General features: G+C 36.8%; 1 protein-coding gene across 1 annotated transcript in view; it reads left to right on the top strand.

Annotated features, from left to right (window-relative positions):
* Positions 1 to 5,631: 5,631 nt before the first annotated feature.
* Positions 5,632 to 27,425, top strand: part of Smp_158830 (putative transmembrane protein 1/tmem1b) — a gene marked incomplete at its 3' end in the record, with an annotated part of 39,135 nt that continues 17,341 nt past the window's right edge. The window contains exons 1-10 of the mRNA XM_018796497.1: positions 5,632 to 5,781; positions 6,738 to 6,891; positions 8,681 to 8,922; positions 12,060 to 12,256; positions 14,316 to 14,517; positions 16,664 to 16,775; positions 17,949 to 18,227; positions 20,130 to 20,424; positions 23,621 to 23,797; positions 26,889 to 27,236. Coding sequence (XP_018651633.1) covers positions 6,861 to 6,891; positions 8,681 to 8,922; positions 12,060 to 12,256; positions 14,316 to 14,517; positions 16,664 to 16,775; positions 17,949 to 18,227; positions 20,130 to 20,424; positions 23,621 to 23,797; positions 26,889 to 27,236 — 1,883 coding nt within the window. The 5' untranslated portion in view covers positions 5,632 to 5,781; positions 6,738 to 6,860. The remainder of the gene's footprint in view (positions 5,782 to 6,737; positions 6,892 to 8,680; positions 8,923 to 12,059; positions 12,257 to 14,315; positions 14,518 to 16,663; positions 16,776 to 17,948; positions 18,228 to 20,129; positions 20,425 to 23,620; positions 23,798 to 26,888; positions 27,237 to 27,425) is intronic.

Raw genomic sequence — 27,425 nt, 5'->3', positions numbered from 1 at the left:
ACGCTCGTTCATTTCACCACAGTCACTCGTCACAACCGATATCCGATGTGTTTCGGTGCTAAACTCCTGACTATCCGCCTTAATTTTGTTACCGACACAATCCATCCATACCTCGGAACTTTCTTTCTATAACTTATGCTTCTTCAATGTTGAGTCTGATTAGTATCTCAAAACATTTATTCGGTAACTCGGGACTGGACAGTTCATACAGTCAGTGTATCCCTCTAAAAAGCCTCTTGCCTGTGTAGGGCCGGTGAAATGTCACTGAACCCTAGCCAAAGCATCCGGCAGTTGGGTCACTAAATATCGAGCAGATCATCGATCCCCGTCAAGGACAGTCAACGTGCATCAGTTAATCATACGCCATGGACTTGCCCACGCGGCAGTGGTTCTACTTTATCTACTTTAAGTATTATATTCTTGTAATAACGTCCTTTGTGTTGTACAGTCTTCAGAGCGTCCATGATTCCTTGATACGTCCATGGGGCAATCCAAGTATGGTGCTGGTCGCGAGGTGTGATTTCGAAGTTAGCTTGTTCATTACACCGTTCCCGTCTTACTCGAGTAGGCCTCGAATCATTCGACATAGATCATCAACGTTGATGGTCCACACCTGACACCATGGGCTCTCCCAATCCTATGTGGAAAGGTTCACATGGTAACGCGTTGCGAAAGATAAATTTAGCAACATCAAGTTCCGTTGTTTCCTTTCATTGAAGGCTAATCATCCTCAGGAAATTTAGAGACCGAGATCAAATAACTTACACCCACAGATTCGTTTATCACGCTGTGTAGTGCATAACTAATTCTTCTACCTGAACATTCAGTATCAGCACACCCTATTGAATAAAGCCAGAAAAACAATAGAGGTATAAAAATATGAATTCACCAAATTTTGTGATTTTTCACGCTTACAACTATGTATGTAACAAAGTGAAACAGTGAGATATATTATCATATTAAGCAACTAATATTGATGATGGGATGAACTATAGTAATCAACAATGTCAATAATGAATACATATTCTTGTACATGGAGGAATGTGAGTTCATTTTGAGATGGAATTTGAAAACAGAAGGGGTAAGGCAGCAATCAAACGAAGTCCGGATTGTCTGATAACTATAGAAATTATGATTGGTTTATATAAGTTCCAGATCACCTGAAAATCGATACAGAATATGCAAAGCAATGAGGTAGTAGCTGTTTCGTGCCTATAGGTAACCCTCGTGCTATTGATAGAAGAAACCAGAGAAGTAGTGAATAGGTCTTTATTTCGATCTTCGCGCAGTCACAGTGGAGCGTGGGATTATCTGTTCAGACAAACAAAGGCTCTCAACATTCCATATAAGATAGTAGGGAATATAACGCTTACAAAAGGTAAGGAAGTGAATGAATACTTGAACAATACTGTTTTAGCATATGCCTGGTTGTTTGGGGTCAACTCTTAACCAACCAACCTGAGCTGTTACAGCTGCCTATAATTCGAGACTGGGGGGTTACTGTATAATTAAAGAAGTTTTAAAGAGAAAGAATAAACTCAAAATTTGGTAGAGTGAAAAAATCTGATTAGTGAAATGGCGTCTTTAGTGTACATGAGATAAGAATTAGTTAAGCAAAGATTGCTCGGCAAAATAAATGCTCATAAGTTGATTTTAATAACCAACGAAATTTTTAATTGCAGGTGATTGAGTCAAAGCTGTGAATTTACTAGGGTTAGGACAAGTTGATTGATATCTCTTGCTAGATATATAAATCTGGCCTGAGCTTTTAATTGCCAATACTCTGGCAAACCGAAGAGATGCCGTGTATTTTCGTCTGATGGTAACTTCAAAGGATTGGGGTTTCAGTCAAGAGATGCCTTGTATAAATTATATGTTGAATACAATAAATGGGGAAATAAGAACTTCCAATTACCTCAGGAAAGTAATTACCTTCCTGGAATGTCTACAATGAAAAGCACTCCAAAGCATGCTTGAACTCAAAAGAAAAACCCTCACCAAAGATGATAGCGAAGACACATTTTGCAACACTTTTCAAAGGAGACCAGACGTCTACTTCGGTTCCACAGGTACAGAAAATGATTACCTTGAGCGTTGCCTCACGACCACTTTTTCTATTAACAACTAATTTGTTTTACACCTCGGATCCAGAATTCATAAGAATCAGACTATATCATTTGCAGTAGCGCTCTGATACCATGAAGACGCAAATCGCAAGTGATGACAGTTTTCTACTTCTACCACGCACTGTTTGAATATAATGTGGCCCTACTATTGTCATACCAACGACAGGAAGTATTAGGTTTTAAATGCTGGGTCAGAATAGTCAACCCCTCCGGAAAATACAAACTGCCTCTTCCCTTACCGGTAGACAACCACAATAACATCAGATAACAATAATCATAACAAGATCGAACAATTGTGTAGCATGCCTAGCCGCCCCAGTCAACTACTCTCTTTTTTAACTGTTTCAACTGTTACATACAGTGAGTTTCTTTCAAACATACAACCTGTGCAAAGTTACTGGATCCACGTGAAGTGGATTGGTAGAACGGTTAAAAGTACTTACTTACTTACGCCTGTTACCCCTCGTCGAGGAGCATGGGCCGCTCACCAGCATTCTCCATCCAACTCTGTCCTGAGCCCTCCTTTCCAGTTCTTTCCAGTTACTAGATCCACGCGAAGTTGATTGGTAGAACGGCTAAAAGTGGTGCACCAATTTTAAGTATCCCCTAAGCTTTATTCCCGCGTAGCATAAATTCGTTTGTTTTTACTATTTTATATCGGGTAACTCGAACGTTGTGCACTTAGTCCTTAGATTGTCTCACTTTCGCCCCTGTCTACTAAGTAAAATGCACGTTAATAGCGTTGTTACCAGTACACTATCACCACAAGGACGACGAGTAGAAGTCTTAATATAAGGGTTAATAATAATAAAATCCCACTGTTTGTCAACAAGCTAATAAGTAAACCTTAAATGACAAAAGTCGACGAACCTTAGAGCATTGTATACAACATTTATTGCTCAAACCAGGTATCAAAAACGAGTATCAACATGATCTTTCAGATCACACTGATACCCGGATTCCTACTCCTAGTATGATCAGTAAGCAATGACAAATTAGGAGGAAAGGCCGTAACATACTCCTGGTAACGCAGTCTACTGGGAAGACAGGGAGCAAATACGACTGCAACTCAGCATTCAACTGCACTTTCTGCGATAGCTGGGCTCACTATTAATGTGATGCTGCAGTACCTAGGCAATGCTACGAGCTCATACCAATACTGTCGAGGGTAATGGAGAGAATAGTTAGTGAAAAAATGAGAGAATACATAGATTAAAAACAACATCCTTCATGGACTCAACACGGGTTAGACATGTGTGTCGAATCTCCTGACAACATGGAACAGTTGGTCGACTTTCTTGGACTAAGAAATTCCGGTCCGCGCATTATTCCCTGACTTCACATAGGCTTCTATACAGTGCCACATGTGCTCCTCATAAGGAAGATTGGTTGGGCGGTTTTTGCCATTCCACTTCCATTTCGGCAACGAAACTAGTGAAATAACAGAACGTTCCGGACATAGGTGAACGGAATGTACACTAGCTGGAGAGTCATGAAATCAGGAGTTCTACAGAAGTCCTGTAGTGACCTACATTTGTGACGAGAACGCGATCGGTATAATGGAAACTGTTATTATAACCTATTGTACCAGTGATTGTATCACTGTAATTGTTTGTTTAAGTGTACCGAAAACACACTTCCTTCCGTTGCCTGTCACCTTGCACGAACTCGCTTACTCTCAGCAGTTCTGCTTGTAAACTCTGGCACGTCTCGGTATTCTTCCGATACCACGCGATCGCCAAAAAATATATCTTATTTCAACCGTCGACAGCCTTCTGGGTTTGGCTTACCGAGGAATCCATCTCGATATCTGGCGCGTAATCGTCTTGTAGTGTTGATCATAGTCAGTCGCGACTCCACGCCATCTCCAGACCGTCTCTGACCTAGTTCTGTTTTCGGTCTTCATTAATGACTCTTCCGCTCGACAGCACTAACCTACACGGACTACACGAAAATATTGACACTCATTAGAAGTGAAAGTGACTCATTCAAGTTTCTCGGGATTGTGACAACAATAGGTGGTTGAGCAGTGGTCATTGAGTTGAAAATAAATCAGTAGAATTGTTATATCATGGACGTTTCGCCCTGTGACATAAAGGACATGCGTCCTCCGTGAAAATCCGCTCCCAGCTGTCTCTTGAGAGTGTGATCTCGGGCTGGTAACTCTGGAAAGTTAGTGCACAAATTCAAACTACATAAAAAATGAAGCCAAAGGAAACACCACTCTTCAGTTTGTAAGAAAAAAATAATCTCAACATTGTTGATAACTCTCTCCATAAAGTACTCACGGCCCCACTGTGAAGTTTACAACGTTATCCCTCTGCCTCTGCTCAGAAGAGACACAAGCCTCTAAGGGAAAGTATGAAGACTGGCAACTAAGTGGATAACAGAGCTAAAGAGTAAGTCTTACAAAGACAGTTTCCAGTACGTCGGATTATTCTCTCTGTGCTATGAAAGAATGAGGAGTGCCTTGATAATAACAGGCGACGCATTAAGTACGCTGATTTACCCTACATACGAGTATTCTACCAGAAAACCACCATCACATCCCTCGGGGCAACCCCTATAAGACTGCACTCAAAGGATGAAAACCAAGGTACGATAATGCTTGATCTCAGCTGAAGTGCCCACAGCCCCCACAATGGGTAGCTTCACGAGGAGACTTGGAAAACATTTACGCACTCATGAATTACCATTCTTCGTTGAGACCAGCTGTGCCTGATGCATGTCCAACAACCTATCTGAAGTTGTTGTTGTTGTAACACACAACTAACGTGCTCTTATCTCTCTTATCACCACCTCTGTTTCCCCTTTGTATTCTTATACTTCCTTCTTTGCATGCCGTATGTCTTGCCAGTCAATTAGGTTATTTATTTATCTGTTTACTTGTTATTTCTTAGAACAATCGCCCTCTCTTAGCATTCTAGTTTTTCCTTTATTATTTTCCACATTACGACCAACCGATATCCTGCCTGGTAATATGATGGCTGCAGGTATTAAGAATACCTACAGCCCTGAGGCGAACCCACTCACTCAAATTACAAACTATACAAATTGACAAATAACTAGCGAACTGAGTAGAATTAGTTCAATCGAGCGGCTAAACTAACACCCAATGGACATTGCCAAGTATCCGCGACCGTACCGAAACAACAAGAAGTGATCCCTAAGAAATCAATCGGTTTATACAAGCTCGTAACAAAGGTATTAGATATTAACTGTTATCTTCATTTTACTTCCCTGAACTCTATTTAATTCCACAACAAACCAATTTTCTTCTCAGTAATGTGGCAGTTGCTAGTCTTAGCTACCCTGCTACTCTAGAACAAACCCACTGATTTGTATCCAAGACAAATTAGTCCCTAATTGGTTATCAAATCCATTGGCGCTAGTGCTTTGGATGGTACAAAAGACCTGGGACTGTACCATAACATCAGGAAGCGAGTGCAAGGCAACCAGAAGATTCAAACTTGATATAAAGATATTGGACAAGGGCCTTTTGTTCACCCGCTTGATATGTTCACACTGTTTACAGTTTGGAGTAACTGCATTGTGACGGATTTAAGATCTCATACTAGATTTCCTAGTTGTGATTGTCGAATCGACTTAAGTACATTCTGTCAATGATTGTTATCAGTTGTTTTCACTCATAAATGTAAGTGCATTCCATGTGCTAGCGTAATCGGTTCACTTTTTTCTTTAATTCTCAGATATCCTCACCCACAGTTTTAAACGCTTTCCTTAAACCCAGATTCTTTTAGGCCAGACACAAAACAATATAGTAAATTGTAGTATCTCTTATAGTGCGCTTGAGCCTGGTTTGTAATATATACTATAAAGACATCGGAGATATATTTTCAATATTATGGTTTGTACTGTCACGTAATTACAAACTGATAAAGTATTAACTGCTTTAAAATTGCAAATAAAGCTACGTAGACCAATGCAATCAATTTTTATCTCAGCTACAGAGACTTCTAATAACTTCAGCTGTCTCATATACATCCAGAAAATCCAGTAACTAGAACTACTAAAACCCTACAAATCGGACTCATTCAGTCTTAAATACCTATATAAACATATATGGAGCACTTAATCTGCTACACACACGTGTTACATTTTCTACACTCCACTTTTCAACATATGACAATTTAGGTTCGCAGATTTCATCATTTCCTGTAATTTGTACTATCAACTCATGTCCGAGTTCGTGTTAATTTTAAGGATGTACATTACTATTGGATACTTTGGAGCTCACTAGAATCATAAACGCTTGACATCAAGGACAATTTGAATAGCCTTTATCTTACCTCAGATTATTCAGTAACTCTGAAATATGAGACGCTCAACAATAAGTTTAAAACTTCCAGATAATTCAGTTTGATTGAATCAAGCGGAATGCTCTTGGCTAATATCTTTCTGGAAGGCTGAGTACTAGCCTACTGCAGTGTAAACATATTCAGTTTCTACTTGAGCGTACAAAAGCTGTTCTTATCATTATGGCATTTTTCTGAGTAATTTACGACTTCTTTTTAGATATTCTAACATAAATACGTAACTATACAGAATTTATTGTTATAAAATTATACCTGCTTCATTTGAAATTTCTAGGTGTCACTGTCAGATTGCTAATATTTCACACTCTTATCAAAACAAAACTACAAATTTGTTTCTTCCATTCATTGCAACATTAGAAACCACCCTTGCTTAACTAGCAAGTTCAGTTCACTCTAAATGGACTTTATATTGAAACCAGTTATTTCATGTAAGTCATTCGAAATATGAATTTCTCCACTAAACAACTATTTAATATTATATTCTCAGGATTTTGTTACATTTGTTTCAAAGACTAACTTCTTGAATTGATAATTATCTTATAAAACACCTGAAGTAGAACTCACTACACTAAGGTTTGTTTGCCTATTAATGATATAAGTTGTTTGCAATTTTAATGTTGTATCTCATCAGCTGTTGATTTTGGCTGGTCAACCTGTAGAAATCAACATTTAGGTAAATTTATTTTGAAATTTATCTCATCCTCATTGGTTTCACACTAGAGTCGAGATAGATTAGTTAAATGCTATAACATGAGCACGGTAGCTGGAACTGGTATCATTGTGTAAGATAGAAATATTTCAAGGTTTCTCTCTTGTACAATACAAAGTTCGACACTAAGTAATGCTTATAAAACGGTGAAAATAATATTAAGTGAAGTTTGAAATCTAGATTAAGTTAAAAGGAAAATAAAGATCGATTCCTACCACTTGGGATTTGCATCATACAATTTATCGAGCATGCAATAGAAAGCTACAGTGGATTCAATACTAGCTCCTATTCAGAATCAGGTCTAATGACATTTAAAGTCACTGAGTTGAATCATTTCTTGGACTTTGTGCACAAAGTGGTGAAGAGCCTAATAATGCCAATTATTTGCAATTATTCTTTATTTCATTGCACCCGACGTGCAATGTTTTATGGTGTAGGAGTAGGTTGGAAAAAAGCTAGGGGCGGCCAGACCAAAACGTGGCACAAACCCATGAAGTCACTGACAAGTGGACTGAGCCATGCTGGTAGGTGTAGAACACCTGGTTGGGATCCGCGAGATGATAACAACTGATGGTTAGAGACGTTGAATGATATGGCTCAAAATCGTTTGGAATGGCGAAGGTGCACCCACTCTTTGTGCTCTGCCAAATTCTAATCTTCTGAATTCTTCATGTCCCTATTTTTTTCTCTATATAAGTTTATTTCACTGGATTATACTCCTTGAATAACATCTTCGAACCCTAATTTTTCGGATTACTGCTTATACTCTTACTACTTCTACCACTGTGGGATTCGAATCGACAACTGCATCTCTGTGCTAATGTGGTATGACAACTCGAACTGATGTACGTACGTACGAAGTTCTACATTGTGACTGACTAACTTCATCGCACCATACGAAGGAAAAAGTACCTTCAAGTCTTTCTAATCTAATTCCAGAAAATAATACATCTTCTGAAAGTCATTAATCCTACCTGTATCAAGCATTTCCAGAACAATGAAGTGGGTGTTTAAAAGTCTAAACTTTTACTGAATCATGGTTTCTACTATGCTCAAGCAACATTACCACTTTGTTAACGTAGCCTTGTACTTCTTAAACTTTAACAATTGCACCTAGGATTCATGAAGCAAGTGAGAGTACTATTCATAGAACTGACTTTTCATAACCAGTCCTTCCATGCGTGTGAAAGTAGCGTCACTGCAGTTGCTTGTGATTTGTGAAGAAGACAACGCTGCCGCCATTTTCTGGCACAATTTCACCGTCGGAGCTGAAACGTGTTGCTTCTGGTCTTCAAGAAACCCTAAGAAGTGTTTGATTAGGCCATCGCAATGACTAACCGCATTTAGTTCTGTAGAATGGTAGCTTTGATAGGATCAGATTTTCGTGAGTGTTGCTTAAACTTTGTTGGAAAGGATGTCATTATTTTTTCATTATCGTTCGCTTTAATTATTTTCAACTCATAAACATCACTTTAATTTCAAGAGATTTTTATTTGTTTTTAATGTAGGTGCTGGTGATGAAAATCTTCTGCCCTATTTCGAAAGTCGCTGTTTATCAACTTTGGGGAGTCAGCAGGTGGTATGGAAACATCCGAAACTGTCAATGGTCCATTCTGTACGATTAGGAGCATGTTTTACAAGATTTCGTGTTAGCCAGTTGCAGTCAAACGTCAAAGTTTTATCAAGTGGAAGACCTATTCGACCTGTTGGTACATTTCAACCATTACTTTATATTTATGTGACTTCAAATGTAGGTAACGTTCACTGTTTTTGTAATATTATGATTCATCTAACTTATGTGCCTTTATTAATTGCCCTAGTGGAAGCCTGAAAACTTGTTAAAAAGCTAACTGATACAAATCCTTCGGTGTGTTTAATCATATTTCGGTTGACCATGTTAAATAACATTTTAATTGTGCCTGATGATGCATTTCGCGTATTAGGGTGAATATTTGTTGATGCATGGGGCTGATAAAATGTACATCTGCTCTACGTGTAATGAGATATCAAATCATATGACTGTTTGATCAAATGAATGGATACCTCACAGTAAAGGATTCCGGTCCATTAACTTAAAATTCCCTTTTTATTGGTATACGAAAGGGTGAATAGTAAGTTCAAAGGTATATGTATGATTTTTAACCCAAGTATCACTCTAAAATTACTCTGAAAATGTAATATACTTTAAAGTGTAAAGAGAAATTTTAATCAGCTAAATCACGTGGTTTTTCCGCTAAAGTTGTATCTAAACCTTTCTTTTTAGCCCTAGTAGGCTCAATTAAGTAAACACATATCTAAAGTGTTAGTGACCTAATGGCAATATTGAGGCAATCCGCACTGGATGCACATACGTCAAAAGAGACTAACTAGTTGTAGTTTTAAACATCAGTGCGAAGATTCGAATAACCAATACTAATGAAAATGATGTTTTGTTTGAAAAAAAACTGTTTATCATCTTGTTGGTTTAATAAGGGACAGTAAAAACTTGCGGAATCTTCGAACTGTATTAGTGATTACTGTTATAACGTATAGATGCCCATGAATAGTCCTCAAAAGTTATCATTCATAATTCACCAGGGGATATAACACCTCCCCTTTTTGAGAAATCCGGAGTTGATATCCGGATTTTAAATTTCTCGAATTCATCCTCCCCCACGAAAGACTGTTGGATCCTCATATACCCAAGCTACTATTAATGTGACATTATATAAAACATGTTTGTCACATTTAACAGAGAATCCATTAGAACTGACTAGATCATGAGGATCGACGACAATTGATTTGAGGTCACCAGCGTCTGATTCTTCTGAAAGTTTCCTTGGTTTTATTCGGCACCTCATTAGTAGATAATGAATCATAATCGGTATCTATGAAAATCGTATTGGATTCTTGATTATCATTTAATGCATCCGACATTTTTCTGCCATCTTTATAAGAGATTTCAACAGGAACATGTGAGTCACCAAAATAATCGAAATCTGGCAGAACAATTAGAGAATCCTGATCATTAGATTCATTTGAAACTTTTTTCGCATCATGACTAGTTTCATTTGGCGCAACTGTGTTCACTATACTACTTGATTTGTTTCCCGTGTCTTCGTGGGCGGGTACTGCAGCAATTTCATCGGCATTTAGTAAGACATTTACTTTCTGTGAACAGGATAATCCACTGTTTGCACGTCCTTTTCCGGGAATAATAGGATTTGGACCGTTTATAGGGCGTGTCTCTGAAACAGGTAGTACTGGACTACTGGGCTGATCATGTATGACTGCTACTTCTGCGTTTAAACTACTGTTTTTCACGGATTCATTGAGGCTTTCCCCGGCATATTCATTCGTTCTGCAATCGATTTCCAGCTCTGTACGCAATTTAGAAATTAATGCGTCATCTTCCGTCGCACCCTCAAAGCATGGTTGATTCAGCAGCTTTGTGTGTAACTTGTCAATGAAATCCAACTGACTCTTTCTAAAACGCTGCTCTTGTCGCTGGAATAGCAACTCTAATTGATAAGAAGTTAGAGCCTTTTTTTTTTTACCCCGTCGCCAGTTGTTATAACGTATAGATGCCCATGAATAGTCCTCAAAAGTTATCGTTCATAAGTCACCAGGGGATATAACAATCAATAACAAGCTTTCTATTAAGATTCAAAAACCCTTTCCAACTTTTGACCTTGGTTATTTTTGCGTATTCTAGCTGAATATCATATGTGTTGTATATTACCGATTATGTGTTGCAAATATTTAGTTAATGTTTGTCTCGTGATGTAATATCATTTACAGTGGGGTTAGTGATATGTCTTGTCGATTATGAACGCCATATTCAGATCCTAAGCTAGTTCCGTAACCCCAGGCTAGAACTACTCAGCGGCTTGAACACCAGAGAGAAAACACGAGTATGAGAGAAACATTTTACTGCAAGGTTCAATCTTGTTACAGAAAATCACAGGTATTTATAGATGTTAGCGTATGTTAAATCAACATCCTATTTCAGCCAATCCATTAACGACATCTTATGTTACCGGCCAATAGTAGCTCGCCACGTTGGAACTCTAGAATGTTCCATCGTACTCTGATTGGCTGGGTCTCTTCGGCTCCTTTTTGGGCCTCTGGAGGCTCCGTCGAAGTTCTCCGAAAGCCGACTCAACAGTTAGGAAGTAAATTCCTCATAGTTGTATGATTAACTTGTATCATTCTATGAAATAATTAGCTGTAATTTGAATAACATGTATGGAAGTATATATTTTCTGACCCATTTTTGCTAGACAGTAGAAACACTAATGACGTAATAAATTAGTTGATAGTAATTTGAGGTAGTCAACAATAAACCTTGGACTAGTGACTACATTGCAACTCAATCAATACAATTCGACAAGCAATAAGAAGAACTTGACATATACGATGTTGTTCACCATTCAACCAACTGTAAATTATTTGATGTATGACCAAAGATAAGTAGACCTGTTTTGCTGTGATTCATTCTGACTGCTACGTTACTTCTTAACATTCTGTTATCCATAATCGCTTTCCCCTTCAACTTTTTAATTTTGGTTTTTTGATGATTCTCTTTATCTATCGAGGATTTATGTGGTTTATTTATATGGTACAATTCTACAGATGGATCAAATATATTAGTACTCTGAACTATTCACGATCGAAACTCTAAATTTGAATTAAAAAAAGTGAACTGCCAACACACTGATGTGGATGTTTGTTGTCAAAAGGACAATGTATGCTTCGAACTTCAAATATGTCATCCTACGAAGTTGTTTTGTTAAGCATATAACTGTTCATTATTTTTTTAATACTGTTATCATACACTGTTTTGTTACTAAATATTCAACAATTAACTAGAACTTCGATCTTTTGATTTTTCATTGAATATCTTAGGATGTTTCCCATTATACATCACATGGTGGACGGAATGCCATCGGTAGTTGGCTGGGTCATTTACGTGCCAGAAATGTATTTGACTGGCTGATTATTATGGTCAATTCTGATCCACAGTATAACACACCGAAAATTCTGCAAAAATCAAATGTACTTGATAAAATTAAAAGTGATTTTAATGTTCGTACAGGGGACCGGTAAGTCTTACGATTGGTGTTTTTCATTTTGTTTAGTGTGTTATATCGGATTACTCAATATGTTGATTTCGAAGAGACAAATATTTGAAATTAAAGTGTCGGGTGTTCCATTTTTTTCTAAAGCTCATCAGTTATACCGTTCCCTGTGGTTATCGCTCTTGATGTCAGGTGAACGCATACTATTTTTCGAACGTTGACTCTATCACTTGAAATCTGCAATATCAGACCGCTCATAAATATAGTGATATTATTCAATTTCCTAGTTCAAGATTCTGAAACCATAAGATTATACTGTAGTTCATATTGTATGTATATCTCATCTTGGACTATACTGGTCAAATGTGTATTCCATTTTCTGTCTGCTTATAGGATTGTGGAAATGTACAAAAGCCTGTTAATTGGATAGTTGTTTAGCATTTCGTGCGCAACAATAGAAAAAAGTAATATGCTGGTTGCGTATTCTCGAAAAAGACACCGAACTTTTTGTATTGATTAGTAATGGTTCGAAAATGTTGCTGAGGTCTATCAACTCCTGTCACCATACATGTATCCTGAGCGAATCTTCTTGAAATCGACTTTTTGGTATAGGACGAAATACTTATCATGGGCTTTAATGCCAGTCACACTTCAAATATACTGCCCCCCGAATGCCCTGGTACGGCCGAGAGTGGAGAGAGTCATTTCTCCCTTACTAAATGCTCTCACATAGCTAAGTGCATACAACCGCTGCCAGGGAAGTCCTACTCACTGCCTTCTCGCGGAGTTACTGTTGTTTACAAAATTGAGAAGACGAAAAGCAAATGTCCGGCATTTTAACCGGATTGGTGGGTACGGAGGATCTACCTAGAGGAGTTGGGAAACCTTCATTCCAAACCAATGATGAACATGGGCTACAGGATCGTAAGGAGACAAATGTCGTACGAACCTATTTGCTGGTCACCGGCTACCATGGGACTGCACCTCCTAAAGTCGCTCCATTGCCTTGTGGATTAGACCTTTAGATCAAAGGCTCAGGGTGTGGCCCTGTAAGAAAACCACCTGCCTCAGTTTGAGCACCCGGATAGTATCCCAGCCCTCACGCAAACCGAACGATATATGTGGCGCATTTCTATTTGTTGCCATTTTGTATCAATCTTTGTGTTTAAATAAATTAAATAAGATTATATTCACTTGGAGTTGTTTACTTGTATCTTCCCATTGTTATTTAGGACTGCAATTGATCAGTCTCTTGTTGGCATATTTGCATCCTGTGCGGACTTCCTCAATATTGCTTGAAGTCACAAGCTTTATAATCAAAGATGGATAGTGGCTAGCAGTGGAATCCAGGACGCGCGTTTTCCTGGTTGAGCTCCATTGGTTACTGCTTCTCACTAGAACTCCAGGAATTACCTCATGGAGCCAGTCACTAGTGAGCATATGATCGTTATCAGAAGGGGGGTTTTGCGGAGATTTTAGTAATTTTATATAGCTGAGATCATAAGTCAATTGAAGCTAGACCACCATGAAAAACCTGGAAGCACTGGATGGACGTTTCGTCCTATTGTGGGACTCCTCAACCATATGAAATTACCAAAATCTCCACAAAACCCCCTTCAGATTAAATACATATTGCGAAGTTTATTAGATCTTTGACCTGAATTGTCATAGGGTTTTTCTCAACGTCATATGGTATATGTATCGTTCATACTTAAAATTTAGTTAATCAACCATTGAGTAATTGTTTATGTAGACATAGTGAAACGTAAAATAGGTATTCAGAGATCAGCATTATTTGAAACCAATCAACATATTGATGTGAAATGTAGTACTCAGCTGTATTCCATTGACTAGGCACATTGTTTATTTGGTACTTTCTTCATTAACCATTTGGCTTCGAATCACTTTTGTAAACCGAGTTTATTGCTATTCTCAACCCAAAGAATCTGACTATTTTTTTTAAATTCTACATTTCACGTAAACTTGTTTTTACTTGATTCCTTGCTTAGATAATCACTGTATCAAAGTAAACATATATTAATATGATATAATCCATGTATACAGTTTTTTCTATCTTTTAAAGACAATTTCTAGAAGTACCAGCACCTAATTCAGCTGAAGAGAAACTATTCAATGAATCATGGAATCAGTTAACTTATCTTGTTCGTAAATCTATCATATCAGCTTGTATGTCAATTATTGTTGATTATGATGTACATTTACAAATGCTGACCGATTCATGTTCAACCTTTACATGGGATTATTTTGAGTATTTAGATAGAAAGGTAATAAAAAGTATTGTCAAATTATACTATGATGATGAGTTTAAATCAACTAATCAGATTGAAGATAGCGGTTTTTGAAATTTGGCACGAAATATAAAACACAATTATGAATAGCTTATTACTCAAAACAATGGTGTTCGACTATATTTCATATTTTGATTGATTTTGAAGAGGATGTGATTGTGTTGAAATTGATGAAACCATTATCCGCAAAACACGGTTAGTAGAAGCAGAAATGTAAACGTAAATTGGGCGAGTAGTAATTTCTTTAATTTAATTAACCAGTTTTCGGGATATGGGATATAACGTTACAGAGGAGGTCATTTAGAGTATGTTCCAAATAGAGTGGGGAGAGTCCGCTCTCCCTCTCGAAATACTCTCACATGGCCATGCGTAATATAGCCTCTGTCAGGGAAGTCTTACTCACTGCCTTCTCGTGGCGGGGGTGTTGTTTACGAAATCGAGAGGACGAAAAGCGAATGTCCGGAGCTTTAACCGGGTTGGTGGACATGGCGAGTCCACCTAGGGGAGTTGGAAAACCCTGATTACAAACCACTGGTGCACATGGGCTCCAGTATCCTGAAGGAACGAATGGCGTATGAACCAATTGTTGGTCACCGTCTACCATGGGAATGCATCTCTTTACGATGCTCCACTGCATTGTGGATCAGAGCTTTAGGTCGAAAGCTCCGAGTGTGGCCCCCTAAGAAGACCACCTGCTTCAGTTTGGGCACCTGAGCAGTATCACAGCCCTCACACAAATCTCATTTGATTTGTGTGGCGCATATGTATCTGGTACCCGTTTGTACCAATATTTATGTGTATAAATAAAATAAAATATCCAAGTAGAGTGCGGTAATTCTCATATCCGTAATTAGAAATTATATCCAGCCTGAAACAATGAAGAACATGGGCTATCAGATTTTATTTATTTTATTTTATTTAAACACATAAATATTGGTACAAGGAAGCACCAGATAAATATGCGCCGAGTAAATCTCATTTGATTTGTGTGAGGACTGTGATACTGCCCAGGTGTCCAGACTGAAGCAGGTGGTTTTCTTAAGGGGCCACAATCGGAGCCTTTGACCTAAAGGTCTAGTCCACAAGGCAGTGGAGCATCGTAAAGAAATGCAGTCCCATGGTAGCCGGTGACCAACAATTGGTTCATACGCCATTCGTTCCTTCAGGATACTGGAGCCCATGTGCACCATTGGTTTGTAATCAGGGTTTTCAAACTCCCCTAGGTGAACTTTCCGTGTCTATCAACCCGGTTAAAGTTCCGGGCATTCGCTTTTCGTCCTCTCAATTTCATAAACAACAGTAATGCCACTAGAAGGCAGTGAGTAAGACTTCCCTGTCAGAGGCTATATATTCGCGTGGCTATGTGAGAGCATTTGGAGAGGGAGAGCGGACTCTCCCCACTCTCGGCCGTACCAGGGCATTTGGGGGCTATCAGAAGATTTGTAGAAATGTCAGTCATCTACAGGCTCCATAAGAAGAATAATATGAAGTCATATGGACGAATTCCTATATCATTCTTACTATAAATTCAATCCTAATGGACTTAAAATTAAGTTGAATAAATTCACTAATCTTGTAAAAACTCTCTGTGTATATTTTACTATTTCTGATTTTTTTTGCGTGGTTAATACTTCATTGTTATCACATGCATTTTAATTGGGTAATGGTGGAAGTTTACCAAGATACTACCTAATCAATTCACTTTTACGTTTCTACCTCTATTAAACAATGTTTTGCGGATAATGGTTTCATCAATTTCAACACAATCACATCCTCTTCAAAATCAATCAAAATATGAAATATAGTCGAACACCATTGTTTTGAGTAATAAGCTATTCATAATTGTGTTTTATATTTCGTGCCAAATTTCAAAAACCGCTATCTTCAATCTGATTAGTTGATTTAAACTCATCATCCCAGTAACCTATTTCGTCATAGTGTTTAAATTAATTATGCTCATTTTCCAATATCTGATAAAATTCTATCTTGGATACATAAATTTACTTGGAATTGATAATGTTTACCATGTACCTATAATTGTCACTAATTATTCAATTAATATCAATTTATGTTTTGATGTATACCTATTTATATTTTTTATAATTCTTTGACAATTACACAGGAAGAATTAGCACATATGTATTTGTTTCTCGGTGGACACGAACATGCTTTACATGAGTATCGTGAAGCAACTGAATTACTTTCTAAATGTATTCAAGCGTCAACACAACAAGGTAGGTAATTTTTTGTTTAAATTTTCAATAGTTTTCTAGTGTTCTTTTTTAATAGTTTGATATGTTTATCTGTCAAAAGAATATTAAAACAGTATTATGATTTTTACTGATAGATCTGTTAACATCATATTTATCAAATGATCTAAATCTAATCTTATATTAGTTAACGTACTTATTTAAACAAATATATAGAACAGAAAGGGTCTATCGGTTAAGTGCTCTGGCGCGAAACTGGTAGGTCCTGTGTTCGAATTTCGCGAGGCGGGATAGTGGATGCGCACTGCTGAGGAGTCCCATAATAGGACGAAACGGCCATCCAGTGATTCCAGGTTCTCCATGGCGGTCTAGCTTCAATTGACTCATGATTTCAACTATGAAAATATATAGAATTGAAACAACGAGAAATAAATGATCAGTTTCAATCTTCTGTCCAAAAGTAAACAGTACGAATTGCCGAAAAGTGAATCGGTTTGTAATCTTAACTTACATCTACACTATTCATGATTAAGATGAATCGCAAGAGACGAAATAATGAAACGAATGGGCTAAGACTGATTTGTCTTCAATACAAAATACAGTAATATTAAACTAGGCATTCAATCAATACGTTAGGTAGTTAGTCGTAATTCGTTAGTTGTTTGAATCCTCCTATTGATGTTCAGGACTGCGATTGATCAGTCTCTTTTGGAATATGTGCATTCTGTACGGATTGTCATGATATTGCCAGTAATTCACAAGCATTCCCAGGCAAAGATGGATGGTGGCTTACAGTGGGATACAGAATGTGATTTTCACCCCATTTTTGACTCGTCAGCTGAATGTAGAGTTGGTGTTCGGTCCGGGACTCGAACCCAGTACCTTTCACTTCAAACTCCATCCCGTTATGCACTAATCAATTGCAAATCCAGCTTCTTAAAACAAAATCCTTAGTAAAAACCACACTTAAATATGTAGTACTGACCCACTAAATGGACGGGAAAAATCACTTTGTGTTCGGAATAACACACTAAGTGATCATTGAACACGTTGCAGATTATCCTAGTTCACTTGGTGAGTTAAGAATTTTAAAAGTATCAAATCCTTTTTGTTGTCAATTTTTAACTAAATGTTGATTTTCAAAATCTCATGAATTTATTCTATTTCATTTCTGTCTGCACTTATCATTCTATTCAGGATCTAAACGTCCTCAATGGTTAGATCGATTAACACAATTATCATCATCGAATGAAGTATCACATTATGTGTGTGACTATTCTTTAGATGTGACTAATACAGAAATAAAACAGTCTAGTCGTTTAAAAAATCGTAATGCTACATTATTCGAATTGAAAAATTACCTTTTATCCAGGCAAGCATCTATATTGTGTATATGTGATCGATTAAATGAATTTCCTGCACTTGCCTATCATACCATTTGTTCTACATTAACTGAAATAAACATATTAAATGTAAGTAAATTATTATTCTAACGGCATAGTGATTTCCGATATATATATATATATATATATATATATATATATATATATATATCAACCAAGACTTGACGTCTTATATCCTTTTTCAAGACTACGTAGTATTTAAAAGTCAAGTGAGTACGGACTGTTGTGAGTTATGCACCTACACATGGTTTATACTTACACATCCCTGTTCGGATAAGTTTAACCGTCTGTATATCTGTATATATACGCTTGATTTGCAAGCATAAGTGTTCGGGCTTTAACAAGAAAATTTTCTATTCGGTTATGATATTTTTGCACCGCTGGATTGATTAAGCACAAAGTGTAGCACACAACGTCTGTTAGTCTATACATAAGTCGAGTTGCATCGGTGTGCATATACGGCATGATACTAAATTTCCTATCCATAAAAATGCAAGAACTTTAACAAATGGAAATTGTAGGTCTTCTGATTATTTCTCTATATTAATAAGGGGTCACTTAGATATATTATGTATTCAATATAGCTGAAATAAGATCCAAGAAAAATGCAACAGACAAATCGGTGTACATATGATATTCAGTTTCCATTAAACAAAAAAGGAGAAGGAATGTAATAAACGAATATAACTTACCCGAAAATGTTTATTTTTTGCTCTAAAACCAATCTATTCAAGTTTCTCTTACTAGTTATTTTCACTTAAATACAATCGCAAAACTCTCCGTCATAGTTTAAGCAGGATTTTAAAATAATACTAACCTCTTCATTTTGGCGATTAGTTGATAACTATGTAGTGACCGATGTCATATTTGTTTAATCTCTTAGTGCTGATCGTATGCTATCGATCAAGTTGCCAATTCGCTCTCTAGATGCCTCAGTGGTAACGTCTCGAACTATGAGGCTTCAGAACACGGGTCCTTATCCTTCAGGGAATATCAGTTCCCTCAAGATAATATGTACATCTTGCTGATGAGTATCATCTATCACGAAACCTAGGTTTTAGGTTTCCTCTTAACTACCTCCGACTAACTAACATTGATTTCTTGATAATTACTGAATAGTGCTTGATTTACCACTTGTTTGTTGCTAATATCTTCTTCTCACTGGTGTCATTGGTATATCAAGAAAATCACCTGAATAATAACTATCGTCAGCGAATTCATTTCTTCTCACTGTTTGTTTGACATGACTGATCTTAGAAAATTACTTAGTAAAGCATCAATTATGATAGAAAATCGTTTTACTGCTATTTTTTTCAATATTTGTAAAAAAGTTTGCTTATTTTTGAAAAGTAGATTCAAACGGATCAGTTATTTCACGCTGTTTGGATTCTGTGTATTTGTTTAAATACACTAACAAATATCCGTCTAGATTCAGATCGTTCAATGGATGATGTTAATAAATCAATTATTGAATTGTTGGATACAGCTTTTTCATGCAATAATATTTTAGAGAATATTAATTTTACACGCCTTTCAAAGTTATCATTTCATAGATCGTCGTCGTCGTCATCATCATCATCATCTACTCATTCTCCATCTTCAACACCGACCATAACAACACAAAGTGTATTTATAGATGCTAACAAAGATTCAAATGTCACTATTTGGTATATGAGTCATTTAGTTGATAAAATTTTCACCCATTTTCGTTGTCATGAATATCAGCTATTACGAAATATTTCACCTTTATCACCTATCAATAATGTTACCAGTTCCACAGAAAATTCATCCATAATCCATAAACTTTCATCAATTAAAATCAATGAAAACGATACATTTTGTTCTGAAAATTATTCCGTTGAATTATGGTTAATTATATTTAATTATATAAAACAAATTGGACAATTAATTGGTTTATGGTGTATCAAATCTAATTTACCTATACATCGTGAAAAATATTCATTATTAAATAAAGTCATAAATGATAGTTTAATAAATCAACAATCAACTAGAGATTCTATTCAACAACAACAACAATATGATCTTGTAGATCAATTAGAAATTGAAACCGATCAAACTAAAGCAGATCAAATACAATTAGATCATTCTATATTATTTGCTCATAATCATTTAATACCATTATTTACTTCATCAATAATTTATTCACAAATTTTTACTGCAATTGGACAAACATTAATTGGTTTTTTAAAATTAATACATTGTCCTAAACGAGCTTATGAAATTGTATATGATTTAGCTGATTTCTTATTGTAAGTTCCATGTATATACCTGAAATAAGAAATCCTAATTGACTTCTGTTAGTGAACATGATACTCAATATAAACGTTTCTTATATGTTTGCTAAATCAAGCTTATCCTGATGAGAAGATTAATGGCGAGACTATAATTTATGGACGAGCCAGTCAGAAGCGTTTGAGGGATTTCAAGGTCACGGCGCCAATTTCAGTACCTAATGGTTATGTACAATCGGTTCACAAAGGTTTTTAGGGAAAACGTGACAATTAAGCAGCTAAAATAAATGGGACTACAAAGAAGTTCCGGTATTTGTAATTGCGGGTATTAAATGACTAGTAGACCTTGTGCAGACTACCGTGATGTTGTCCTTCGATGTAATATATGTTGAAGGAAGACGTTTGCTCGGATAGGAACCTTTATCGCTCGATACAGATTGAGACTAAGGCATATTATAATGATTGCCGCGAACTGTGTAATAAAAGCACCAGTAACATTGGCTGCAATAATCGTAGATGTTACTGAAGCTTCGGCTGTTCAGTGGTATGAATATTGTAGAAATATACCCATAATAAAAATGATAAACTTATACAACCGGAGTACACACAAACGATAATGAAGCTATGTGGTCGAGGCTGAGAGGGTTTTTATGACCTTATCATGGCTCCAGAGACCAACTATTATGGAGCGATATGGATGGGTTCCTCTACCTTATGCATTACGATTTCGGAACCTTTGAACCTTTTTCTAACCTTGACAAGTTTTTGGATCATATAAAAGAAGTGTATCCACCTCACTTATTTGGTTTTGTATAATAAATTTTTACTCTATACTGACTGTTTACTGATTGGCTAACATTTCTCAAGGTCACTTAAGATTCGTTCAAAGGTCGTGCATAAATTATAGTCTCGCCAGATTAATAAACAGCTAGGGAGATGAAGTTGGCAAATTTGAAAAAAAGGTGTACAAATCATCGATAAATATGCATATATTTTTTTCCTTTGATCCGATCAAGGAAATATGTACTGAGATCCAGACTACAAGTATAATCGATTTCTTCCAACAGATTGTCTTGTATATGATCTGTCACCAAGTGTTTCATATTGAATTGTCATATGAACACTGGTATGTGTGATATGCTTAGCTTCACCCAGCTTGATTAAATTTTTTCACATTGTTATTTTTCCTTGCACTAAATGATTATCTGAAAATTGACCGGAAAGTGATATATATATATATATATATATATATATGAATTCATCGACTGTTGTTCTCTACCTTGTTTGTTTGTAAGACCATGCTTCTAGGTTGAGACTCACGAAACAATTATAACGTATGATTCGAGAAATATTGCATAATATGGCTCAAAATTGTTTGTAGACCTACAGTTTTATATGCAACTCAAAGCAGACACACTCATTCCTTGGTTATCTCTGTCTTAAAATTACTACTTGTCTTTACTTTATATTCTACAATTTAATTACCTCTTAATTTAATTTTATTACATTTGTCCTTTTCCCTAGTTTTGGTGTTGCATTTCCTTCCTGATAACGGTTTTATTTTCAATGTGTTGATTTACATTTTGGTCATTAGAATCGATATCTATTTATGACGAGTTCCCATATGTTAATTGTTACCACCAGTTGGAATCACTGTTTAATGGTAGTGGTTGTAGATGTATCCTATTTTTACAGTATTAACTAATGTCGTAAATGGATTTTATCATCATTGACAAGAAATAGACGTGACGCTGGTTACTACAAAGTGAAACGATAGCTTAATCCTTAAGGCATTCATATATATGGATCCCAATCCATATATATTAAGTTGAGTGGCCCCCAAATGTCCTGGTACGGCCGAGAGTGGGGAGAGTCCGCTCTACCTCTCCAAATGCTCTCACATGGCCACGCGAATATATAGCCTCTGACAGGGAAGTCTTACTCACTGCCTTCTCGTGGCGGGGATGTTGTTCACAAAAGTGAGAGGACGAAAAGCAAATGTACGGCGCTTTAACCGGGTTGATAGACACGGAAAGTTCACCTAGGGGAGTTTGAAAACCCTGATTACAAACCACTGGTGCACATGGGCTCCAGTATCCTGAAGGAACGAATGGCGTATGAACCAATTGTTGGTCATCGGTTACCATGGGAATTCATCTCTTTACGATGCTCCACTGCCTTGTGGACTAGACCTTTAGGTCAAAGGCTCCGATTGTGGCCCCTTAAGAAAACCACCTGCTTCAGTCTGGACACCTGGGCAGTATCACAGTCCTCACACAAATCAAATGAGACTTACTCGGCGCATATTTATCTGGTGCTTCCTTGTACCAATATTTATGTGTTGAAATAAATGAGTGGCTGGTTTGTATTATTAGCTCTATAATTAAGAGTGTTGTTTAAACGAAAGTACGCAAATTTGTATCTGGCAAATAAGTCACTAATTATAAAGACCGTAATATTGTAGTTGACGCTACTCACAAGATGTTTGTAAGTAGGTGTGTAGCGGAACATGGCGTCGAAGTTACAACAATTGTCAAACTGAATGAAGCTTCAGTGTATCGAAAGCGCAGCGTTGGCAGAACACTCGGAGACCTATCGAGAAGACAGTTTAGATGGAAGAACACACCGAAAAATGCAAGTAGATGATTGAAGGCTATGTGTATGTATTATGTAAATACTTTGTAACTTCTCATAAAAAACATTCTTTCTGCCTATTGTCTTGTTTTATAATATTACAGGGTGATTTATTAGTTTAATAAATTCTCAGGAATTTTAGAAGAGTAAGTTCTCGTACTGAAGCACTGATACTTCTTCGCATAACTGACGTAGCATAAACAGATTATTTTGTCGGTTTTTTTAGGGTGATGCAAATCACAATTAAACGCTACTGTTTGTCCTTATTTTAGCATCTAGGTGTTTGGTTAATTTTTTTCTCTCAGTGAGTTTTATTATGTAGGGCTCTTTTGCTGCCTATTACAGTCTTAGTATCATAGCTTACATCATGGACTAATTTTTATCAGACAACCATTGAAAGCAGATAACCACTAAATGTGTTGTTCCTTCTGGGTATTGAATTCTCTGATAATGCTCATCCACGACCCCACCGGCGATGAAACCCAACGCCTTTAGTCTCGCAGTGAGAACTTCATCTTTGGATCACTTAGCCAACATCTAATCTTATTCTTTATTTTCTAACATTTTACCGATCATTTAGTTCACAAGGAGCCCATGAATCGGCTTCGTGGTTATATGAGTCACTAATAAATCATTATGATGAATCTTCGTGGATTGGTTTAGTGACAAGTACACGTATATGCTTGGCATGGTGCTTCCATTCCTTGTGTGTAAAGAAACATTTTGAAACTAAAGAGGATTATGAAATTGCCCGAAAGTAGGTGAACATGTGAAGTTTGTTCCTTTTCCTTTTTATATACCTAAATCATCATCATATATTCTTCAATAATTGTGCTTGTGTTTCCTTAGAACAGATAGATTGTTTCTAGTAGTGAAATCCGTTACTCATGTTTCGTTCTTTCTGGGACTCGTCAGATGGTCATACCTGTCAAATCCCAGTATTGATATCCGTATTAGTACACCTAGCAATGTTAGCTACAATCCGTCTACTCTGAAAAGGGATTTATGCCAAAACGGCCATATCAGGCCATTCACCCCAGAGGATGCACATATACCAACAAAAAGACTGGTCAAAATTCAGTTCCGAATATCTACAATGCCGTAATTCAAACTCTTACTAATAAAAATATTAGTCCACGCCTACGATCCCACATGCGAGACTCGAAACTAGGGCCTTCGGTCTCGTGCGCGAACGCTTAATCTCTAGACCATCGAACCGGTATTCAACGGTTTTAATGTCTAACTTCAATTGATCCATGATATTGTGCAACCCTTTATGAATTGTCTTCGATGGATCACAGTGTAATAATAAGGTTTTTCGCCACAAATCTCATTTCCTTTACTTCGGTTACTAACGTTGGGTTTTGTATATTCAGCTTTATATTACTGTCACAATCTGTCATGTTTTATTTGGTTACGAGAAACTAACACTTCCCATTCGTTTACCCACAAAGGAATGAGGGTGGAAAGGGTAAAAAATGGCTAGGAAGCTTTAATTGTCAGAATTGAATGATAATATACACAAATCTTAAGTATTTGTACATTTATCCTCTCTGAACTAGATAATGGCATGTTGGCTGCTATCCTGACTAGCTGTATAATTAAATTCCTCAGGTGACAAGCTTCGTTCATAATTTGTCGCTTACCATTTAACCTTGAGACAGTATGTGAGATGCCTGGCTTTTGCACAGACACGTACTATTTCTTAACTCTCTCAATCTATCAGCCTTTATTTATATATTAGTTGATCATTTGCTTATTGGTTAAGGTTTTCAATTTTCGACCACTAAGTCCTAGGCTCAAATCCCGCTATACCTGCTTCAATTCGGGCAACTGGATAGTATCATTAGCTTTCACACTTAGTATGGTTCATACCCAAGTAACCCAATGAATAAGTTAATTTAATACACATTAATATTATCCATGTTCATCGAATTTTATATACATCTTTTTCTCTTATCTACAACGTATATGTTTAAGACAAAGAATAATTATCTGATTTAACCGTTGAACGTCTAAAAACTTTTCATGATATAAAATAAAATGTTTTTACTTACATACTTATGCCTGTTACTCCCAATGGAGCATAGGCTGCCGACCAGCATTCTCCAACCCACTCTGTCCTGGACCTTCCTTTCTAGTTCTATCCAATTTCCGTTCATTCTTCTCATGTCTGTCTCCATTTCTCGGCGTAATGTGTTCTTTGGTCTTCCTCTTCTCCTTTGTCCTTCACGGTTCTATGTGAGGGCTTGCCTTGTGACGCAGTTGAGTGATTTCCTCAATGTGTGTCCTATCCACTTCCAGCGCTTCTCCCTGATTTCTTCCTCCACTGAATGGAATCTGGTTTGTTCTCTCCCACAGTAACTTGTTTCTGATAGTGTCTGGTCAACGGATCCGAAGTATCTTGCGCAGACAACTGTTCACAAACACCTGTATCTTCTGGATGATGGCTTTTGTAGTTCTCCAGGTTGCCGCCCCATACAGTAGAACTGTCTTGACATTTGTATTAAAAATTCTGATCTTGGTGTTGGTTGACAATTGTCTTGAGTTCCAGATGTTCTTCAGTTGTAAATATGCTGCTCTTGCTTTGCCGATCCTCGCCTTCACATCTGCATCAGATCCACCGTGTTCATCAATGATGCTGCCCAGCTATGTAAAGGTTTTCACATCCTCCAAAGCTTCTCCGTCAAGTGTAATTCGATTGGTGCATGCTGTGTTGTATCGGAGAGTCTTGCTTTTCCCTTTGTTTATATTGAGACCTACTGTTGCTGAAGTAGCTGCTACACTGGTCGTCTTCTCCTGCATTTGTTGTTGCGAGTGTGATAGAAGAGCCAGATCATCTGCGAAGTCTAAATCGTCCAGCTGCACCCTACCTGTCCGCTGTATCCCCTGCTTTCCTCCAGATGTTGACGTCTTCATGATCCAGTCAATCACCAAGAAAAAGAGAAAGGGTCTTTACCTCGAATGAGTCGGTGAGTTGTTGTCCATGACCGATTTCGCAGTTTAATCCATCATAGGAATTCTGTATGATATTGACTATCTTCTCAGGCACGCCGTAGTGTCGAAGAAGCCTCCATAGTGTTGTCCTGTCCACGCTATCAAATGCTTTCTCGTAGTCAATGAAGTTGATGTAGAGTGATGAATTCCATTCAATTGATTGTTCCACAATGATCCGTAGAGTTGCGATTTGGTCTGTACACAAATGATAATAGTCTAAAAGCACTTTTTTTACACAGTATAAAAGTGGTAAACGAAATTAATCATATTTATTTGTAACTTAGTGAATTAATATCAGTCATTGCCATTTTCTTAAACACTATACAACATTGTATTCATGTTTTGTGGAACAAACACTAATTATATACTTACTTACTTACATCTGTTACCCCTCATGGAGCAGCATAGGCCGCCCACCAGCATTCTCCATCCAAATCTGTCTTGGGAAATCTTTTCCAGTTGTTTCTATTTCTCATTCATCCTTTTCATATCTGCTTCCAATTCTTGATGCAGTGTTTTCTTTGGCCTTCCTCTTTCCCGTTTCCCTTCAAGATTTCAAGTTAGCGCTTACATCGTGATGCAGTCTGATGATTTCCGCAATGTATGTCCTATCCACTTCCATAGTCTTTCCCTAATTTCCTTTTCATCTGAAAGCTGGTTTGTTCTCTTCCATAGTAGACTGTTGCTGATGGTTTCCATCCAACGGACATTGAGTATCTTGAGTAGACAACTGTTTATAAGTACTTGTACTTTGTTGATGATGGTTGTAGTAGACGAATTGTATAGTTTAAGTAAAAAAATGTATTTCATTGTTTTCATTTTCAATTTAATGATTTTCTTAATTTACATAGATATATTCAAATCTGTTTCATCTTAGCTGGTACAAAATGTTCTATATTACGTATAGCTGCTATTCATGTATACAATAAAATTCAATTCTGGTATCAAACAATAAATTTCACAGAAATTTTATCAATACCAACATTTAATGATTCAATCAATCCAAATTATTGGTGGGAAGAAGCTGTTGAATTTCGTAATTCTTTATTATCATATCATCAATATGTTATTTTGGATCCTTATCAAATGTCACCATTATTTCGTTTAAAATCTATTGAATTGGAAGGTGTTTGTAATTGTGGTTATCAATTGATTTTTATTCAATTAAAGTCTAATTCAGATAGAACATTTAAAGCATCGTATGTTATATATTTCAAGTTTTTTTCTTTTTAGAATAGCTATTTTTTCCTATCTCCCTGAAATCACTTATGAAACACATGTTACTGTTTCTAGAAGTTACTGTTTGTCCGAATTTCGGCACGAATTCAGAAATCTGGGTTGACCTTCGCTAATTCGTATAATTTGTAGCATAGTTGAGATATCTATCT

Source organism: Schistosoma mansoni, chromosome 4 (genome assembly GCF_000237925.1).
Source record: "Schistosoma mansoni strain Puerto Rico chromosome 4, complete genome".
Classification (NCBI taxonomy): domain Eukaryota; kingdom Metazoa; phylum Platyhelminthes; class Trematoda; order Strigeidida; family Schistosomatidae; genus Schistosoma; species Schistosoma mansoni.
Note: the sequence above shows the minus strand (reverse complement) of the source record. Positions and strands in the feature narration are given on the sequence as shown.